The 22,879-nt window shown below is 37.2% G+C and overlaps 1 protein-coding gene across 3 annotated transcripts; it reads left to right on the top strand.

Moving 5' to 3' along the window:
- The first annotated feature begins 4,332 nt into the window (after positions 1 to 4,332).
- On the top strand, positions 4,333 to 22,846 carry LOC113527395 (NLR family CARD domain-containing protein 3). 3 transcript variants are annotated; one of them, XM_053238639.1, is made up of 13 exons: positions 4,351 to 4,463; positions 5,105 to 6,127; positions 6,497 to 6,642; positions 9,395 to 9,551; positions 9,703 to 9,810; positions 10,057 to 10,170; positions 10,405 to 10,518; positions 11,682 to 13,625; positions 13,963 to 14,136; positions 15,304 to 15,477; positions 16,511 to 16,684; positions 17,874 to 17,920; positions 18,051 to 22,846. In XM_053238639.1, the coding sequence occupies exons 4-13, from the start codon at positions 9,481 to 9,483 to the stop codon at positions 18,581 to 18,583; spliced, it is 3,453 nt and encodes a 1,150-aa protein (XP_053094614.1). In that variant the 5' UTR covers positions 4,351 to 4,463; positions 5,105 to 6,127; positions 6,497 to 6,642; positions 9,395 to 9,480; the 3' UTR covers positions 18,584 to 22,846. The 3 variants fall into 3 exon arrangements, with proteins under 3 accessions (XP_026770972.3, XP_053094614.1, XP_053094615.1); XM_026915171.3 differs by lacking the exon at positions 5,105 to 6,127 and having other exon boundaries at positions 4,333 to 4,463; XM_053238640.1 differs by having other exon boundaries at positions 5,105 to 6,642; positions 9,410 to 9,551.
- The last annotated feature ends 33 nt before the right edge of the window (positions 22,847 to 22,879 follow it).

Raw genomic sequence — 22,879 nt, 5'->3', positions numbered from 1 at the left:
TAGTGCATCCTGGTGCCATCTCTTCCCCCGGTAAGCGACGCACAAACACCCAGCCGTCCATATGATGTAGTAGTTAGTCACCTCAGTTGTAAAGATTATTATTTGAGTTACTGGAGCTTTCCTGTCAGTTCGGACCAGTCTGGCCATACACCAGTCGCTCACTGGATGTTTTTGCTCATCCACCTCAACATTTGATGTGTTGCATTCTGAGATGCTTATCTGTTCAGCTTGGTTTCACACCATTCTGTGAAAAATGTTCACACGCAAATGATTGTCGAGTGTGAAAAGAAATGATCCGTTTCTGAAATACTCAAACCACCAACATGCCACAGTCAAAGTTGCTGCAACCACATTTTTTTCTCCATTCTGATGTTTGACCAGAACATTGCCTGAAGCTCTTGCCCTGTATCTGCATGATTTTATGTATTGTGCTGATGCCACATATGCAGTATATACAGTATAATGTGTTTTTTGAGATGTGGTTGGGCTGGCAACCCTGGTTAATGGTATTACCTTGAACACAGCTGAACAAAGCTATGAACCCTATGTCTATGTTTGTCTAGACTGTATGGTGGATGACTGTATGTTGTCAATTCTCAACTGCCTGTGACAGGGTTGCTGTAAAAGTTCAACCTATAGCATAAGTCAAGTGTGATTCATGACTTAATTTGCACATAGTGTATTTGCTGAGAGTTTGTTACATAAACCAGAAGAGAAAGTATGGCTGTGTGTGCGTGCGTGCGTGCGTGTGTGTGTGTGTGTGTGCCAATTTTGTATAGGAAATTTTCTTCAATTTGCAGGAAGACTTTCGAGGTACGATACTAGGATCTAATACCTCGGTATCGATACTAAATCGATACCATAGGTGACAAATAACCAGCCTCAAAATATAAGTTAATTGAAAACAATTTTATTAAACACACTGCTTGAAACTCTGCATGAACAATTGTGCAAAGAAAATGTAAAAAAAAAAAAAAAAAAAACCTACATGGAACATAGGTCAAATTTTGATTTTGGAAGAAAAAAACTGAAGAGATGAAATTAAAATAGGATCATCTCTTCATATCTTTTCAGTCTTTATCAAATGGTGCAAAGAAAATGTATCAGAATCAGGTTCATCAATGCCGTCAAAATTATTCATTTTTTTGTTTGTACAAAGTAGATGAGGAAAACTAGGTACAAAGTAGATGAGAAAAACTAGGATGCCGGGTGTATTCAAAGCGCCGCCATTACTGTTTACAATGCTTGGAATGGTGCGCTGTGATTGGTTGAGCGGATGTATCGCATTCTGCAGAGAGAAGGGAGACTGGCGTTTGTCTCGGTTTGGAAAGATAGGGAGAAAACATGACAGAATAACATGGCAGATATCGCATTTTGCGCAAAATCAAAAATTGACTTTTCAATATCGACCAGATACAATACTGATTTTGGCGGGAACTCAATTTTTTTTAAAATGGCGTTTATCGCCTTTTGGAACCAAACTCTTCATTTATACCTCTCTCTCTCTCTCTCTCTCTCTCTCACTCAGCTGCTTCCCTTTAGTAGGGATGGGCGATACCACTTATTTTCTTTTCGATCCGATACCAAGTACTTTCAAGACAAGTATCGCCGATATTGATACCAATACCGATACTTCTATGAAATATTTTTCTGTAAGTGATTTTATAGTGTCTTTTGAGCCATCATTATTAATATTAAACAAACTGCAATAGACATGAGTTCTTTTTTGCTACATTTATTAAAAAATACTGAACACTATTAATCAAATAGCAACTTGTATAACAAATATATAACACAAGAGCAATAAATCCTCTGTCTTCTACAACTGAGATTGGCTGGAGGTCCCTTACAATCATCTCTCCTATGCTTCTTGTAATTTCTGATGCTCTCTGTGAGTCATCTATAAAATATAATACATATATTATGTTCTTAAAGCTGTGTTACAGGCATTAAGAATTTATAATGATAATAAATCCCTCCCAGACACTTAAACTATGTAATTTATTTAATAAACATGTTTTAAATTCTATAAATAATATATAAATGATTTCATTAAGAATATCCACCAGATATCAGGTAACAGAAATAGATATAGGCTGATGAAAAATGTATAAAAGGTTTTAATAAAAATCCTACTGTTTAAAACCAAATATCCAGTTTAAATACTTATATGCAGTGTAATATTCTGCTCCACATGAAATACTGTAATATCTTCATATCTGAAACAATTTGTATTGTACAGAGTATAGCTATGATAAATATGACGACTTTTTGTATTCAAATAATCTAATCACCACTTGGTACCTGGATAATGTCCACCTCTCTGAAAGGATTCTGCTAAAGAATTCTGCCTCAAGCCAGAAGATGGGGGTCGTGTCTGTGTTACCTCCTCTGCTCGCCTCAGCTCTACTTCGTCGTGCTCTATAGTGTGTTTTGCTTTTAAATGCTTTGTCATATTTGTGGTATTGCCACAGTGGTGTATTGTTTTTTGACAAATGTCACATGAATCTTCATCATTATTAACTGGAGTGAAATAACTCCAGATTATGCTTCTTTTTCTTTCAGTCATGACCGCAGCCATGCACTCAAACAAATCCCTTGGACTGAGTGAGCGAATGCTGTTACGCGGTGATACAGCGGAAGAAGATAAAGTTCCCATTGACGTCATGATTTAAGTGTATTTATATACTATACAGCATACTACTTCTATGAAAATGTTCTAAAATCACTTGTTTAAAAAAAAAAAAAGATAGGATCGATACTTGTTTTTGAGAATCGATTCTTTTGATACAGTGGCAGTATCGAAAATATCGATACTTTAGGATCGATCCGCCCATCCCTACCCTTTAGAGGTCGTCACAGCAGTAATATGCCCTTCATCACTATTACTAATACTAAAAATAATATTAATGATCTCTTTAAACTGAAAGTCTAAATTAAATCAGTTGAAAGAGACACTCACCTGTCAATCTTTTAACTCCATGAACAAATCAGGACGAGTGAGTGACAAATGTTTGCTAAGATTTGATGTGTTGCCTCCCATGGCAGCATTTTTACATTTATGGTATTTTAGCAGACACCCTTATCCAGAGCAACTTACAATTATCTCATTTATACAAGTGAACAGTTGAGGGTTAAGAGCCTTACTCAAGGGGCTAGCAATGGCAGCTTGGTAGTGCTGGGATTTGAACTCTCAACCTTCCAATCAGAAGTCAGACATCTTAACCACTGAGCTTCACTTGACTGGAGACAAACCCCTCTTTATTATAATGTGCTTATACACATATGTATAGTAACGTGTATGTTTAACTTGTATCAGTCTATTAAAAAGATAAAATGATTTAGGCAGTTCTATCAGCTGCTAGGAGGGTTTAAAAAAAAAATCTAATAATCAAGCAATGTGTCCAGCAGGGGGCACTGTAACACTGAACATTATTTATTAAGTCTAATTAGAGAAGTAGAATGATACTGTCTTTGTAAATTAGTTATTTTCCCCTATACAAACTGATTATAATACTAATTTAAATAATTTCAGTAAAAATTTAATAATTTAAATAATAAAAGCAAAGCGTACTAAATTGTAGAGATGTTTTTGCAGGTAGGGATTAAAACTTTTACTTGATTGTACTGTATGTGCATATTTAATATGCATTTATCTGTCTATTAAAATGATATACAGTGCTGTATAAATTTTGTCACTTGCTTGAATTATATGGTAGAATAAATGTTTTTTTGTTCTTGTTGTTGTTGTTAGTTGACTGATTTTTATTTAATTTTCCCAATGAATAATCTTGACAACAGGGGGCATTGTAATTTTTGTCAGCACCTAGGGTGTTTGTTTGTTTGTTTGTTTGTTTGTTTGTTTGTTTTTGCAAACAATGTGGTCAGCAGGGAGTATTGTACATTTGCTCAGCTGCTATGATGTTCAATTTTATTTTATTTTATTTTATTTATTTTTCCAAACCAATAATGAGGTCAACAGGGAGCATTCTGCATTTGTTCAGCTGCTATGTTATTTATTTATTTATTTATTTATTTTATTTTATTTTTTTTTTAATTTTTTTTTCCAAACCAATAATATGATCAGCAGGGGGCACTCTAACATAATTTGAAGTCTAATTCTAGTAATCTAGTCATTCTGTAATCTTATTTACTCTCTAAATTATTTTTTTCTATACAAAAACTTTAAAATTGCTTAAAAATTATAAAATATTGGATACACAATTCCCCTCGTTAGTAAGAATTCTGAAAATGAAAACAAACTAGTCACAATGAGAGTAAAGTATGACCAGAAATATTTCTTCTGAAGTCATTTATTAAGGTTGGCTGTGCCCCGCCCCCTGCGTGACGTCATCACGTCCCTGCGTGGGATTTAGAGCCAAATTGCTTAAACCGAAACTAAGTGTAACTGTAACAGGAGGAAAGGAGAAACAATACTGCGGATACGTTTTAAATACCAAGGGGTGAGTGAACCAAAGACAAATCATTAAATTATGGATGTGTGTGTGTTCTGTGCTTGTGTTTATTCAACGCAAGTTAAGCCTAATTTCAGTCTCTATATTAAAATGGCTGACATCATCACCACCAAAATAAATAAATAAATAAATAAAAATGTCAGGGTCGACTACATATGCTTTTGTGTGAATCTACATTCTCTGTTATAAGATTTTTATTAGGGAACATATTTGAGTCATACAGAAATGAACAGAAATAAACGTTATAGATATAACTGTATATGTTATAAGGTTTTATTAGAGATTTGCTCAGTAATATTCGTCATGTATCATTCACTTTCCTTTCTTCTTCATTTCTCCTGGTTGCCTTTTGTAACTTTACCTGCGAATGGATTAGCGTGCAGTGTAAACAATGTAACCAATGGATTAGCATGACTTCGCGTTATTGGAGATTTAGCACACACAAGAGCAGTTCTGGGAAGAAATAAACTCACGGCTTTCACTTTTTTAATGACTGAACACGTTTTTAATGTCAAATTAAAAACAAACTCCTAGCGACTTGCTTTATTTGGCTAGAAAGCAAAAGCTTCCTGTTTCTGTAATTACACCTCCTTGATTTCGTCTTCACGTTTCCTTTACTCATTTCTTAGCTCCGCCCTCTGAGGAAGAGGAAGTGATGCAAGAAGAGGAAGTCACTCATCAAATTCCCTTCTCCCACTATCATTACTATGCAAAATACAAAACACAGAAATTAAATCAACATCTAAAGTCCTTCTGGACTGTAAAAATTGTGTTGTAAAGTGTTGTAAGAGCTAGTTCAACATCATACTATACGGTCAGAGGTTTGTGGACACCTGACCATCATACTCATATCTCATTCCAGATTTATTCCCCCTGTGCTGTTCCCTGAAGCTCCACTCTTCTGGGAAGGCTTTCCACTAGATTTTAGAGCATAGCTGCAGGGATTTGTGATCATTCAGCCACAAGAGCATTAGTGAGGTCAGGCGTTGATGCCATACGAGGAGGTCTGGGGTTCGGTTGGCGTTCCAGTTCATCCCAAAGGCCACTCAAGTTCTGCCACTCCAACCTTAACACACCGTGCCTTCATGGAGCTCGCTTTGTGCACAGGGGCATTGTCATGCTGGAAAAGGTTTAAGTCTCTTAGTTCCAGTGAAGGGAAGTTGTAATGCTACAGCATTCAAAGACATTCTAGACAAGTCTGCGCTTCCAACTTTGTGGCAACATTTTGGGGAAGAACCACATATGGATGTGATGGTCAGGTGTCCACAAACTTTTGGCCATATAGTGTATGTGTTTAGCAGTAAGGATTTTTTTTTAATGATGTTAGTTAGGTATTGGAAAGTTTTGAGTGTAGGTAGATGCTTACCTTTTAGTTTTGCACTGCCAGTTTCGATGCAAACTTGTCGAACGAGTCAGTACACCTTGAGAAGTATTATCTTTCTTACACTTGTGTGGCTCATTGTTATCGGGATGACGTAGCTGAACTGTAAAAGACAGACATTCCTCTGTCCAGTCATCTCTCCTTATTGCTTTCAAACAAATAGGTATTTTTGGTCATCTGTGGTTTTTTTTTTTTTTGTTTTCTTTTTTTTTGGCTCAATTTCTGCTCAGCTCAATTGTAAGTCGCTTTGGATAAAAGCATCTGAATAAAGGTAAGTGTTATGTAAAACCTTACAACTGAAGGTTTCCCTATTGCAAATGCTTCTAAATAAAACCCTATTAGGACACCAAGAATCTCTGGTTACGTATATAAAAAAAGAAAGAACAATAGAGTGTCAGTTGTTGAGAAGTTTGAGTGTGTTTGATTTGTTTTTATTTGTCGATAGGATTTCAAGTGTGGCAAGGGTAAATTTTTTGGTTTTCAAAATGCGAAAGTGTGGAAGTGGTAAATAAAAAAAAAAATAAATAAAAAAAAAAAAGCACAGGCACTGCCGGGGAGAAAGTTCTGTTGTTAGAGGAAGTTAACATTTCAGTAACACTGTATGACTAAAATCATATGACTTTATGGATTAATGTCACAGGAACTGAAAATGCAGCATGCCCTGTATGCCCTATATAAAGAGTGACCAGTCAAGTGGCTTCCATTCTTTGGCAGTGATGATGTCTCCTCTGAGAGAAGGTGCATGAAACAAGATGAACTCTGATGACACAAGATGACAGAAAATTTGTGAGTTTTTGTTGTTGTTTTGTTTTTATTTTTTGATGAGTTCTTTCTATAATAGGCAAGTAATTGACACATTCAATTAAACTTCTCATTTAGAAGCAATACCAACAGTCCATTCTAAACTGAGAAACGGAAGTCAATCTGTTATTGTAAAGGAAGTGTTCTTGTAAAGAAACTTAAATTGTAAATAAATAACCTCTTCGACTCAGTGTGTAACGCCATATCTGCAGAAACACATCAGAAATATCAGTAATACATATTAAGTTTTCATAAAAATTTTTTGACTACACGCATATTTTTATATCTTTATATATATTTTTATATTGTTATATCTTTACATATATCTTTCTATTGTTGATATGAACCTTAAATTTGAATGCATTTTTCCTTCTGCAAGTGACATAATTTCAAGTGAAACTGCATATCATGGACGGGTCATGATGAATCATGAACGAGTTCTTGCCTGCAAGTCTTTTCAGAAAAAGATGCATTGTTTTTGGTGGACAAAATCACTGTTTTTAGTGTCAATGGAAGGCTGAATGACAAAAAGTATCCATTAATGTTAGATTAAATTAGGCTACACTGAGTTCCTATTTTATGGATTGTTTAATATTTTTATTATTTATTCCTTAAAATACTAATTTCTGATATAATTTTAATGGCATTAGTGGAAATTCACTGATTCCATTTTCAATAAGATACTGAAGTTCAATAAGATGTCTAAATTTCAATAAGATACCTAAAGTCAGAGTACTGGAACGATCAAGATCTGATACGGACATCACAGCAGCCGAGCACCTGTCTGCAAGCTTCTGTTGTCAAATACTGTGAAATCTTAAAGGTTGTATTGCTGTGTGTTTCAGAGCTTTTAAATTGTAATTGTTGTAGTAACTTGAAATAATCGCAAAATTTATAGCAAACATTATTCTTCATTTGTAGATGGATGCTATTATTGACATCGTTTAAAAAAAAAACAAAAAAACGCTATACATCAGTTGCCCATTGGTGCAGCAGGTAGCATCTCTGGAGGTCCCTCAGGTTTGATCTTCAGCTTGGCTTGAGTTCTGCATGGAGATTTACATGTTCTCCTTGTGTTCATTTGAAGTTCTCCAGCTTCCTTCCACTTCCCAAAAACATGATGGCAGGTGGACTGGCTACTTTAAATGGCCCCTAGATGTGAATGTGAGTGTGTGAGTGTGTATTCCTACCTTCTATGATAGCCTCCGTATCCATTGCAACCCCGATGAGGATAAAGTGGTTAATGAAGATGAATGAATGGAGATTGATAGATTCCTGAATGCTTGGACTTCTAACACTGTGTTGTATTAAAAGTGTGAATGCGTGGCGAATGTTGAATATTCCATGTTGTTTCTAGCTGTTTAGTTTTAGAGCACTGATCTTGGTTCGAGCACTTTGGTCACTTTTTAGCTGGAAATTAGTTCTAAATGATAAAGTGATGCAATTCACCATTTGTATTACTAAGCCCCAGCAGTAACATGATGATGAAAATCATAAGACATGACGTATTAAATGTCACGGAGATGGGGGTAAGCTTTAGGGAACTGAAAGCGCAGCATGCCCAGCACCCAATTGTGTATCTGTAGATGTGTTGGAATGTAGGATCTGATAAAAAAAATCTATTAATTGTATTGGAAAATGTGTTGAATCCATTCCAGTCCCAGCCAGTATTGGCCTGATATACAGTACTGTAGATACTAGGGCTGTAGGCAGGACCATCATTGTCAAGCCCAAGACCAGGACTAGCCATGATCAAGTCAAGACCAGGTCATAAGGGAGTCGAGGCCAAAGCAAGAAAGAGTCAAGATTAAGACAGAAAACCATCAAAATCTTTTTGAGGCTAAGCCTTAACTTTACCTACTTGACTTAATTTATGCATTGTGCCAATGATTAGGCTGTTTTCTAGAAGAACGAATTACCTTTTGCCAAAATTTGTGATGCAAAAAGAAAAGACAAAAGCAGTATTTTTACAATCTCTCAGTCAAGACCACATTTAGCAAGACTAAGGCCCAAGAGCTCGACAAGCCCAAGTACTAATGCCAATAAGTCCAAGACATGTCCAAGTCAATACAGAAAACATCACAGGACTCAAGTCCTACAGCTCTAGTGGATACATAAAAGCAGATTGGTGCTTCCCTTTAATTTATTAATATGAGAAATGAATATTGGTTAAAAGTTATATGAATATGCATTATTGAGTATGATGAAATGCATGAATATGCATTATATGAATATGCATATAATGAAGAATGTGTGAAAGAAGATGGGCAGCAGTGGTGTACCTCGTGGTTAATGATTTCACACAAAACAATGATTTCACACAAAACAACATTGCAGAAATAGTATTACAAAGATTAATTGTGCGAGCATTCAGATTCCAATTTTATTTGTCACATGCATAACCATACACAGTACAACTTGCAGTGAAATGCTTTAATGCATACAGATATTGTTAAATTGTTATATAATGAAAGAACTCTTTATCTTAATGAAATTGTAAATAAGTAATATAAAGCACAGTAATATGTAGTGGTTTTAGAACTCTATATATATATATATATATATATATATATATATATATATATATATATAAACACAGGTTTGAGATGACTGCAGTATTTTATTATAAATACAATATTATAATTTGTATTTTATATAAAAAATATTATAATTATTGATGCTAAAGTTATTTATGGAACTCTAAAGCTGCATTTTTATTGGAATTATTTTTAATCAGGTGCTGATATTGCAGGATCAGCATGACAGTTGACTTTATCGATGTAACATTCTCACTGACCGGAGAGCATCTTCATCATCGTCATCATGTTTACAGGGGTTAACTCCATGATGACGCCTCCTTACACCAGTAATGTAGAAGAAACCCCTGAGACAAAGTGAGTAGCCATATATTAGCATTAAATCTGAGTAAAAATAGGATCAGGGAAGTAAGAATATCCTGGATTTCTGCTAAAATGTTATTTTTTTAATATATATTTTAGAACTATAGTAATAATTCTTGGCGTTACGCTTGTGAACTTCTCACAGGTTAATGAAAACAGCATCTCCAGCACACAGCTGTGTGTCCATGAAGAGTGACTGGTCCTTAGAGAAGCCTCCAAGCCTGGGTAGGAAAAATGTCATCCCTGAGAGCAGGTGAGTGCAAATCAGCATGATCTCAAACAAGTTTATAGATATTTACTCGAAAGCAAAGAAGGTTAAGGTGAGGATTAGGGGCAATATTTTTTTGATATGAAATCCACCACATCACCCACGCTCATTCAAATTCCTATTCTGACACCAATTTCTCATTAAATCCGGATGCTGCAAACCTACTGTTTTTGTCGCTGTTACAAAATGCTTCACAGGCTTGAAAAAGATCTTTTTCTGTGATGTTCCCAGATTTAATACTGACAGTGCGGTATCTCCAGCACACAGCTGTGTGTCCATGAAGAGTGACTGGTCCATAGAGAAGCCTCCAAGCCTGGGTAGGGAAAATGTCGCCCCTGAGAGCAGGTGAGTGCAAATCGGCATGATCTCACCCTCACAACTTTATAGCAATTTACACGAAAACAAAGAAGGTTAAGGTGAGGATTAGGGGCAATAATGTTTGTATGAAATCCACCACATCACTCTCGCTCATTCAAATTCCTATTCCAACACCAATTTCTCATTAAATCAGGATGTTTTGATTGCTGTTACATAACTCTTTATAGGCTTGAAAAAGATCTTTCTCTATGATGTTCCCAGATTTAATACTGACAGTGCGGTATCTCCAGCACCCAGCTGTGTGTCTATGAAAAGTGACCACTCAATAGAAAGGCCTCTAAGCCTTGGAGGGGAAGACGTCGTCCCTGAAGGAGGGTGAGTTCAAACCGATTGTTTTTGATCACAAACTTGTTGCAAAAGGTCTTCAGTAATGTTTGTCGATGATGTTCCCAGGCTGCATACTTAAACCTCATCATCTCCAGTCCATAGTTCAATTCATTTCAGTTCAGTTTTATTTGCACAGGCGCTTTTAAGAATAAACATTGTCACAGAGCAGCTGTAAAGAAAATCCAGATATAGATTTAGTTCTCTAGATCCCTTTTTAAAAAAAAAAAAAAAAAAAAAAAAAAAAACATTGTCATTATTTTATTTGTTATTATTTATCTTATCGTGCAATAATTTCATTGTACAAGGAAGCATGTGCACATGGCAAGAACGTTTTTGAATCTTGGCTATTGAGTCTAATAACCAAGGAATGGCAAGGGGAAAAACATCCCTGACGTGACATGAGGACACAGAATGAAAAGCGAACTCGTCTTCTTCTGGGTGAAGTAGTGTTATAATTGGTTCTAATAGCTTTATAGGCACTCAGGTTTGCACGGGCAGGACACAGACGCATGAACGCACAGGAAATGAGAAGAGTCTGTGAGAATCGGGCCGAGATCAGTCCAGACCTGTAATGCTGGATCTGTTGAGAAATAAACTTCTAGTACTTTGGAGAACTTTAATCAGCTCTGGGATGGCACTGATTCTCAAAGAGTGGCTGTTTATATCCATCATGATGGTTGAATGTTTGTAGGAATGTTATGTGGAATTATCATTGTAACCAGCAGATGAACTGATTAGATTTTGGAATTGATCTACACAGAGTCAAGGTCACAGCAAGGTCAAATGTCCAAATTAGTTCTTCTTCAATAACTTCCTTCTTGTTTGAAGTATATTTTACTGGTATTTGAGGCATACAAATTAGTAACAAGAAGGACTAGACTTCTTGGTGGCAGTTGATGCCAATTTACTTATATTTATATGAATTAATTTATGTTTATTAATGCTCTTTAAAACTGCATATCTATTTTATGTTAACTTTTATATTTTTTTTATTATTAAATTATTCTATTTTTATTTTCTCTCATTTTTATATAATATTATGCAAAATAGCTAAAATATAATGCAAAATGTGATGGATTAACATTCCAAGCAGGTTGGTGGTTCTGTAAAACTGTAATGATGTTTGTATTGCTGTGATTAACCTCCATTAGGCAACACTTCAGGACAGAAGCTGTGCAGGAACCCACGCTGATGAAGATAACTACAGACTTACAGCAAGATTCTTACCAACCAGTGAATGATGTTCTGTCCAGAGTCTTAGAGACTCACAAAACCTGCATGCGTAACAAGCACCAGAGTTTATTTGAAGGAATCAAAATGCACAGCAATAAAACCCCTCTGAACACTATTTATACACAGCTCTACATCATAGAGGGAGAGCGTGAAGGCGTGAATAATGAACATGAAGTTTTACAGATGGAGAAAAGGCCGAAAAGCCAGCACTTCCATGACAAGCCAATCAACTGCTTAGATATATTTAACCATGTACAAGACTTCAATGGAGAAAAGAATGGAGAAAATGTTACAAATAGAAATACAGAAAATGGACCAAGTGTACAAAAGGTCAGAACTGTGTTAACTAAAGGAATTGCTGGAATTGGGAAAACTGTGTCAGTGCAGAAATTCATTCTGGATTGGGCAGAAGGAAAAGCCAATCAAGATGTCGATTTCATGTTTGTGCTTCCGTTCCGTGAGTTGAATTTGATTAAAGACGACTGTTACAGTCTTCACAAACTCTTGTGTGACTTCTATCCCGAGCTAAAAGTTCTGGACACACGCGTATACCACGTGCGTAAAATCGTGTTTATCTTCGACGGCCTGGATGAAAGCAGACTTCCGCTGAACTTTTTAAATGGTAAGAAAGTTTCTGACGTAACGATGACATCATCAGTGAGTGCCCTGATGTCAAACTTAATTAATGGTGACCTGCTTCCCTCTGCTCTCATCTGGATAACCTCCAGACCAGCGGCAGCCAATCAGATCCCTCGGACACACGTCGACCGCGTGACGGAAATTCAGGGATTCAGTGACGCACAAAAGGAAGAGTATTTCAGGAAGAAAATCAGTGAGCAAGACCAAGCCAAGAAAATCATTTCACACATTAAAAGGACAAAGAGTCTTTATATCATGTGCCACATCCCAGTGTTTTGTTGGATATTAGCCACAGTGCTTCAGCAAATTATGAAACGAAATAATCATACAGAAGCTCCTAAAACTCTGGCTGAGATATATGCGCACTTCATGCTCATTCAGACGAACATGAAAAATGAAAAATATGAAGAAATGGATGAGAGAGATCCAGAGAAACTTCTGGAAACAAACAGAGCCACGATTTTAAAACTAGCAGAACTGGCGTTTAAGCAGCTGATGAAGGGCAATGTGATGTTTTATGAAGAAGACCTGAGAGAATGTGGTATTGATATCACCGAGGCCTTGGTATACTCTGGGATTTGCACTGAGATCTTTAAGGAGGAATCTGTGCTGTACCAGAAGAAGGTCTACTGCTTTGTGCATCTGAGCTTTCAGGAGTTTTTCGCTGCTCTCTATGTGTTTTACTGCTATATGACAAAGAGCATGGAGGCGCTGCAGGTTTTCCTGCCGCTGTACAGAGAGTTTTCCGGGGATGTTCCTTTGGACGAGTTGTTAAAAGCAGCAGTTGATAAAGCCTTACAGACTGACAACGGACACTTAGACCTTTTCCTCCGTTTCCTGCTTGGCATCTCACTGGAGACCAATCAGAGACTCCTACGAGGCCTCCTGACACACACACACAGCAGCTCTGACAACATCAAGAGTACAGTCCAGTACATCAAATGGCAGATTCAGTCTGAGGACCTTCCTACTGACAGAGCAATCAACCTGTTCCTGTGTCTCACAGAAATGAAGGATCAGTCTCTCTTGAAAGAGATTCAGGAGTTCCTGAAGACGGAGAAGCAATCCGAGAAAAAGCTCTCTGCTGCACACTGCACAGCGATAGCGTACATGCTGCAGATGTCAGACGACGTCCTGGAGGAGCTGGACCTGAAGAAATACAACGCATCAGAGGAGGGATGTAGGAGGCTGATTCCTGCAGTGAGCAACTGCAGGAAGGCTCAGTAAGTGTTCATTTAAATAATAATGAAATGATACATTATAAAATGGATAGTTCTAGGTATAAAGTCTGATTTGAGTGGCAGAAGAATTGTTCATAGCGAATGTTACTGATAATAAATTCAGCGGATTTTATAATATTATTTTGGGAAGTGTAAATCTTTATGTTGTCCTTGCGGGACCATCCAGAGCAGTCACAAGTGCAGAAGCTTGAAGCAGAAGTGGGCATGTCCCTCCCAGAAATAGTGATGTAAATATATCTGCAGTGACTCACATGTGATTCCATGCCACGTTTCTTGTTTTAACAATATTTTCCGTTGTTTTTTTTTGTTTTTTTTACAGACTAGCAGGCTGTTATCTCACCACAAGTTCCTGTGAAACCTTCACTTTAGCTCTGCAGTTAGAAGAGTCCCCTCTGAGAGAACTGGTCCTCAGTAACAATGACCTGCAGGACTCTGGAGTGAAGCTGCTCTCTGATGGACTGAAGAGTTCACACTGTAAACTGGAGATTCTCCGGTGAGCTCACTACAAATTATTTTAGAATAAGAAATATTAACTTGTGGCAGCACAGCCTACGTTATATGCAGTGTGTTTGTGTATGCGAACTTTACTATGCATTTTTATACCACACTGCTGTTGAATCCTCAAATCTGATTGGTTAAAAGGTGTTGATTAATTTTCTGTAAGAGTAGTAGTTGCGGTTGTAATTCCATCGACAGGTTTATATTCATGCGCTCGTTTTAATGCGTTGTCGTTTCTATAGTAACAGCTCATTCACATTGTGCTTGCGTGGCTGAAAAATCTACATGATCAAAGCATAATAATAAAAAGCACATTTAAAACATGTTGTTATTTAACAAATAAAAACATAATCAGTGATATGAAGCTTTCTCTTTATTTAGCATTTTTGGAAGGAGTCTCCAGTGTCAGTGCTTTGTAACAGTCAGTATGTTTTCCAACACAGGAAAATCTTTGAGGACAGAGGAGTTCATGCTTTTCCCCTTTCTCCATAACATGAGAAGCTGCTTTTTTTGTCATATTAACTTCTAGAGGGATTAAAAAAAAAGAGAGATGAGTGAAGGAATGAAAGTTTATAGTTGCTGCAACATAAATGAGAACAGGAACTAGCTCCATGACATTAAATGTAACTATAAATGGTTAAAAAGCATGATGCTTTGATATAAGAGAAATAAAACACATGGTAAGAGTAACTCCCCTTTATCACACCACATCGTTGTTGATTGTTTTTCTGTAACAGCATGCCCCAGGCGTATTATTTGTTACTTTTGAGGCAAAAGCACAGCCTTACAGTATGTATTGTCAGGGATTAAAAAAAATAGGGACTTCCTGTTTCAAAACCTCTTTACACCTTTAAGCTTCTTTTTACGTTCTAAAACTTCCTATTTCCTCATTTCTGATATGTTTGGATATTGCAGAGACAATTTATGTACATGCAAGTGAGACATGAGTGACATATATTCTCACTTAAAATAGTAGTTTGTGACAAAAATCCCAGAATTTTGAGTGATTTTTTTTTTTTCATATAAGCAGGCAAATAAGACGTGAGAATGGTCAATTAATAAACAGAAATAAGCTCTGGAATACCGTTTGCCAGAATCCTGTGGGTTTAGTGAGGCGGAGCTCGTTTGTGTTCTATCCTAACCTTTTTGTCTCTTTACACAGACTAGCTATTTGTAATCTTGGAGAAAAGGCTTGTGAATATTTGGGATCAGCTCTCATGCTGCCGCACTCCACCCTGAGAGAACTGGACCTCAGTAACAACGACCTGCAGGACTCTGGAGTGAAGCTGCTCTCTGATGGACTGAAGAGTTCACACTGTAAACTGGAGATTCTCCGGTAAGATTTTAGTCAGCTCCTTCCTGAATGATAGATTGACAGTGGTAAGATTGGAAAAAAGTGGTTTTGCTGCATTCATTTAAGAAACAGGAAGACCCAAAAATGTAATAGCAGAATCTGAATTAGAGTTACTGCATCTTATATCATGGCTCTGTTGAATTCTTGAATCTGATTGCTCAGAAAGTGTTGATTAATTTTCTATAATAGCAGCTCAGACAGTGGTGCCATCTGCAGATCCCAGATTTATATTAATGCCTAATAATAATAATAATAATAATAATCATAATAATAATCATCATAATAATAATAGTAGTAATAATAACTAACTAACTAATAAATAAATAAATAAGACAAATAACCATAAACAGGTTTGTAATTGTTTATATGGTGAAATTTATTTAATATTTGCAACAGTCAGTAATTTTCCGAAACAGGAAGGAATGATTGTTTATAGCTGATATAGCATGAATGATAACAGGAATCTTTTTCCCAGATTTTCCACAACACTGAAAGTAACTATAAATATTAAAAAATAAAAAAGTATGTCATTCATTAATAAATTAAAAATGGTAATCATATCCCTTTGGGACATGCTGTTACAGGAAAATAATCAACTTTGGGGTGGAAATGATAACTCCACTTCACATCAGGCTGGATCACATCACCCCGTCACTGATTATTTACTATAACAGAATGGCCTCAAGTGTTTTATTCCTTACTTAAAGAGGACTAATAGAAAAGAGGGCCCCTTATGAATGTCTGCTTCTCTTAAGATCTCAAGGATTTTCTTCATGCCCCGCCCCCCTCAGTTTACTCATTAGAGCTGCCATAAGAAGTGTGTTGAGACGGTCTATATTCCACGTGTATAAGTGAATTGAATTCATTTACAAAGTCAAATTATTAATAAAGTAATAAATACCTTAAGAATCATTTTACCAAGATAAATCTAACAACACTGCAGCTTGTGTTTGCTTATGTAAATGTCATCTTACTCACTTTGTCCATCTGCCATTTTTTCCCTTTCTTTCTGCAGATTATCTGGATGTTTAATCACAGCTGAAGGCTGCGCTGCTCTGGTTTCAGCTCTGAGTTCAAACCCGTCACACCTGAGAGAGCTGGACCTCAGCTACAACCATCCAGGAGACTCGGGAGTGGAGACGCTCTCTGCTAGACTGAAAGATCCATACTGCAAACTGGAGACACTCAGGTACACTGGGTAGAAGTGTGTGTGTGTGTGTTGCATCAGATAAAGCTAAATAAAGACCTTCCTTATGAAGCACAATAATATTAGCTCTGGCTGTGGTGTTATTTCGTCGCCATGACAACGACACAAGCAACTCAAGATATTTTCATGAGCCCTGTTAAAATAAGATGCTAATACTGATAACTGCCACAAAATAAATAGTACCTGCAACGCTAATGCTAACAAACTATTGTTTGAGCAGCTACACACCCTTGGGATGTTATTGTCTTTTGGGCTCATGTCATGGACTTTTATTTACAATGTGAAAATATCTTGAATATAGTCAAATGTAGCTAGTATTTCCTTTTATAGATTACAGTATACCAAATAAAAACTAAAATATAAGATTAATATATTATTAAACCTATTTCGAGACAATTTTACTAATTTCAAGCATTAAATTAAATTCTAGACATTTTTACTAATTTCAAGCATTTTAAATTTTCTTATTCACATGACAGATAATTTTGCATTTTTTCTAGAAATAAATGCTTAAAATTAGCAAAATTTTCTCCCAATAGAGCAAGACTATTTCAATCCTATGTCTAGAAATAAGTTTAATAATCTTATATTTGGTTTATTGTAATGTTATAATAGGAACTCCTAAAAAAACAAACAAACTACATTCAAGATAATTTCACTTGGTAAGATTTTTTGCAGTCTATGTGCTTTTGTTTCTGTTCTCCACCCCTGTCCTGTCATTGGTGTGTTTCCTGACTGTGCTCACCTGTTCTGTGTCTCACCCCTGATTAGTTTGCCTGTTTATACTTTATAATGTCATAAATCAAATGAATAATTACATTAATGCAAAAGATAAAGACAAATGGAAAAGGATAGAACAAGAGTGGCGGATCAAATACATAAGACATATCACAATGGGGTCTTGATAATGATAGACAATGATAGTCTTGACACAAGACAAAGACTGATAGTTTTGGTCTTGTGAGGACATTTGGCTCATCCACATGAGGAAACAGCTTTTTTTTTTATTTAAACTAAAAACTAAAAGAGACAAAATGTTTACTTACTGATGTTAAGGTTGGTGTTAGATTTAAGTGTAGCATATCATTAATTAGCTGAATTAATAATTATGGCAATCACATTCACAAGGATATTAAGACAAGTGTGTGTGTTCTTCTATTTCTTTCTTTAGCTTGGAGCATGCAGGCAAGATTAGGCTCACACCCGGTTTAAGAAAATGTAAGTTTACTGTCTTCAATGTAATGTTTACTTATATACAACCACACACACACACACACACACACACACACACACACACACACAAAATTTGTGTTGTAGACGATATCCCATCTAATCTCCTCATGTACAGATGCCTGTGAGCTCACGCTGGACCCAAACACGGCACACACACGTCTGGCTCTGTCTGAAGGGAACAGAAAGGTGACGCATGTGATAGACGAGCAGCCGTACCCTGACCATCCCGAGAGGTTTGATTACTGGAAGCAGGTGATGTGTAGAGAGAGTCTGTGTGGACGCTGTTACTGGGAGGCGGAGTGGGCTGGAGGGGAAGCTGTGATATCAATGAGTTATAAAGGAATACGCCGGAAAGGAGGCAGAGGCGACTGCGTGTTCGGATCCAGTGAGCAGTCCTGGAAACTGGACTGCTCTAGTAACAGTTACACTGCCTGGCACAACAAGAAGAGAACGGACATACCTGCACCTCCGTCCTGCTCTAACAGGGTAGGAGTGTACCTGGACTGGCTGAAGGGTTCTCTGTCTTTCTACAGCGTCTCCTCTGACACACACACACATACACACCTACACACATACCACGCCACCTTCACAGAGCCGCTCTACGCAGGGTTTTGGGTTGATTGTGACTCCTCAGTGAGTTTGTGTTGACATGCTTTGAGATCATATTGATCTGCTTCAAAAGAAATTATTTTTATTTTTATTTATTCTTTATTGCACTTTAACACAGCACTGTTGAATTCTCCAATCTGATTGGTCAGAAGGTGTTGATTAATCTATAACAGCTGTTCCAGTTACATATTTAGTTTACTGCGTTCATTTGACATTTACTGTATGGAAAGACATTCCAGTGTCAGAACTGATATGATAATAACTGATATGATTTATATGATAAAATCTCACAAAAAAAAAAAAGATAAAGGTAATGTGATTGTGCCAAGCTCCAATCTCCAAAGACCGATTTTCTCATCTGGCTTTTTTATTCAAGGGGAAAAAAGATCTTTTGGAGTATTTTGAGTCATAACTCATAAAATGATGTTAAAATATGGAGCTTGTATGCAAGTAGTACTTATTTAGCTCCAAACATTTCCCATTATCAGACATTTAGCTCCAAACATTTCCCATTTCCCATTAGCAGACATTTAGCTCTAAACATTTCCCATTTCCCATTATCCATTTCCCATTATCCATTATCCATTATCCATTATCCATTATCCATTATCCATTAGGCAGTTGTGGCCTAATGGATAGCGAGTCGGACTTGCAACCCGAAGGTGAACCTGAAGGTTGTGGGTTCGAGTCTCAGGTCTGGCAGGGATTGTAGGTGGGGGGAGTGAATAACCAGCGCTCTCTCTTCCACCCTCAATATCACGACTGAGGTGAGACCCTTGAGCAAGGCACTGAACCATTGCTCTGGGTGTGTGTGTTCACTGTGTGTGTTTGTGTTCATTACTGTGTGTGTGCACTTGGATGGGTTAAATGCAGAGCACAAATTCCAAGTATGGGTCACCATACATGGCCACAAGTCACTTCACTTCACTATTTTAGTGCATGGTTTAATGAGATTTTAAGCATTTGCCTGCGCTCAATTATGTGTGCACCAACAAACATTATACTGCAGTAGCCCATGATCTGGTAATAAATTATATTATATCCGTTAATTGCTATTTGTATGCTTCCTATTTGCAATCCATTCCTTACTATATTTAACTATTTACTACTCATTACCATTTTCGGGTACACTGCTGCCTCTATCCCTAACCCTGAGGTTTAGGGCGATTTTTTTTTTTTTTTTTTTTTTTTGTTTAACCTGTTTTTTTCTCTTTACTTTTGTAAGTTTGATGTTTGTTTTGGTGTCTGTGTTAATATTTTTGGCCACTGGTTGAAGTTGGGGAGGCAGATTTCCCCAGGCCTTCCCCCATGTGTGATCTGCTTGCGTACATCTGCTCGCTGTGGACTGTGGACTTGCAGCGTCTAATCACTTTCAACTTGCCTGTTACTTATATCGATGGCAGGGAGTGTGTTGTCATCATCCCAAGCTGTCGCGGGGCTTCTCGGGCCTCTGTTTAACGATAAGGAGCTACACCAATCAAATTAGATCGCGGCAACGTTTCAAACGACTCTGCTAACCAGTCAGGTTTGTTTGTTTGATAGATTTTTTTGCTTGTTTGTTTGTTTTTTACACCATTATTTTTGTTATTGTCTGTTTTTTGTAATAGTAAAGTGAGCTTGCGTATAAGAAATGAGCTATATAAATTAAACGTTATTATTTATTATTTATTATTATGTGCTATACTATTTTATTTATGTATACTATTCTCTACTATTTATACCAGCTATACTATTACATCAACTACACTGTTATTCTTTTTTGTTGTACTATGTGTATGCATTACTATCTACTTTCTGTTAGATAGTAATAAAGAATTAAATATAAAAAAAATTAAAAATAAATCAGCATAACTCCCTGCGTTTCTTCATGACGGCTCAAGGCCTTGCTTTTCAGTCCTAACTTTCAGTGCTACACATGAACTATGGTGTGCACACACGTGCTTGCTGAGGAGTTGGAACTGACAGAAAGTGGGGCTTTTTTGCTAAGCCGCAAAAAGAAAAAGTCAGATTTGGACCAGGAACCTCTAGGAAGGGAAACAAGAGTTTTACAAAACCGCAGAACCTCATTTAGGCTAGCCTTTTTTTTTTTTTTTTAAAGAGTTTATCCTGAATAGCGATAGGCCAAGGCTGACATCCTACAATATACTTTCATCCAATACGATTGAAATGTGAGATTTTTCTTTTCCAGGAACATATCATTGTTGTGTAGCAGCAATATAAAGTGGAGGATAAATACTGATAAATAAGTGCTTTCCTCTGGTGGTACTGGTGGCTCAGTAGTCTGAGGGGGTGGTCTGTGCTGACACCAGCTGGAGTGTAGGATCAAGATCCCCCCCAAGCCTAATTAATTATTCCTTCTGATGTGATGAAGTGTGGGTGATTATGAAACCTGAATGGAAAGCAATGAGGTTTTACACTATGTTGAAAACCCACATTTTGAAGGTTTTAAATTGAGTCTTGAATCAGATTCCATAAAAGCAAATGGTTTCTCTGGAAATTATTCTCCTTGAATCTACTGTAATGTTGACTCCCTTTCCTAACTGCCATCTAATGAAGTTATTTTCTAAAAAAAAATACCAGACTTTGGGATTGTGTGCTACTGATGGCTAACATACTTTAGCTAATTATAGTACTAATATCAGCTGCTTATTTACAGTTTTCCTCGTTTCCCTTGGTGGTACAGTGGTTAGCCTTGTGGCTCCTGCCTGTGGCGGTTGCTGGTGAAACCTCAGGTCTGGTTTTTTTGAGTAGTGACTCAATTGTTTTATAAAATAAGTTATATAAAATAAAATTAGAATTAGTACTAATTTAAAAAGAAAAAGACATAATCATGTACCCTAGTGGTGCTCTCATAGCTACGCTTGTGGTTTCCTGGTACTAAGAGAAAATGGGAAGTGATAAGTGTTGGACTGCTGGGAAGAGAAAGCGGAAGGGAAACCACCATCTCCTTCTCCACTAAACATTTCATTGTGGTCTCCTTTGACATGTGCTGATGAGACATTTATTAGGCCAAAAGTCCAATCAGCAAACCCAACACTCACCTCTTAGTGGTGCAGTGGTTAATGTTGTGGGCCCTGGTGTTTGAAGTTTATGGTTCACTTCCAACTGTTTGCTTTAATTCAGGATTAGGTTTACAGATGTGAAAATTTCTATAAAAGACACTTTTCATGTGAGACGCTGTGGCTCAATTGGATGAGCATTGCCTCCTGGTTAAGAGGTTGCTGGATCAAACCCCAGCCAGGTCTCCAGGATATGAGTGTAGATGGGTTGGAATTGGTGGCACAAGAGCTGAGAAAGGTGTTGGAGGGTGTTACCTGAGATGGGGGGGGGGTGATATCCGGGCAGCTGCCCCCCCAAGGTCCAGGGACAAAGAAAGGAGGCGTGTTGGTGCCTGAATAGATAGTGTTAACTTAGTTTTGCATCTCTAGGATGGGCTGCAAAACCTATCACCCACACTTTTTGTGGGTTTTTGAAGCACCATTTCCCTTCAGGCATGCTTTCTCCAGGCACCCACATCCTTATATATCTGCAACCACCCCCCCACATCATTCAAGGGAACAAGCCAGATTTGAACTAGCAACCTCTACCCTCAGAGGCAAGGCTTTTACCACAAAGCCACCAAGTCCCACAGAAAGGCAAAGGTGGTGTAGGACTGTTGTCTTTTAAAAAGACAGAGCCCTGCCCTCAACCCCACTGATCACCTTCGGGATGAACTGGAACACCGACTGCACCCCAGACCTCCTCACCAACATCAGCGCCTGATCTCACTAATGCTCTTGTGGCTGAATGAACACAAATCCCACAGCCACGCTCCAAAATCTACTGGAAAGTCTTCCCAGAACAGTGGAGCTTATTATAACTGTAACTAAATCTGTTAACGGGATGTTCACAAAGCACATATGGTGTATATGTATTTAAATCTCGACTGCTGAATAAAAAAGGATAAGACAGATTTGAAAGCCTTGCAAAAGATGTCTAGTCTAAAGTATATTGATTGATTATACTGTACATTAGACTAGAGGAGAAAATGAAAAGATGTAATGAAAAGCCCATTGGCTGCTGCAGGCTTTGTTTGCCAACAGTTGACTGATGACTGAGTGAAGAGACAGATGGATGTTTTCAGCCCCTTGAACTTTTTGAAGTGTTACAACAAGAAACAGATATGGACTTAATTGGGATGTGATGTCATCATTAGCATTTTGTTAGCAGCTGAGTCTATGGCGCTGAGTTTATTACTCTACTTTGCCCCCTAGTGGAATAAGAGAGACTAGATGGTTTTTCCCACTGAATCTTTCAATTCACTTACAGCCTGCAAAATGATTTTAATTCAGAACG

The sequence above is a fragment of the Pangasianodon hypophthalmus genome, chromosome 12 (assembly GCF_027358585.1).
Source record: "Pangasianodon hypophthalmus isolate fPanHyp1 chromosome 12, fPanHyp1.pri, whole genome shotgun sequence".
NCBI lineage: Eukaryota > Metazoa > Chordata > Actinopteri > Siluriformes > Pangasiidae > Pangasianodon > Pangasianodon hypophthalmus.
The sequence above is the reverse complement of the archived record's forward strand: the minus strand, read 5'-3'. Positions and strand labels throughout refer to the sequence as shown.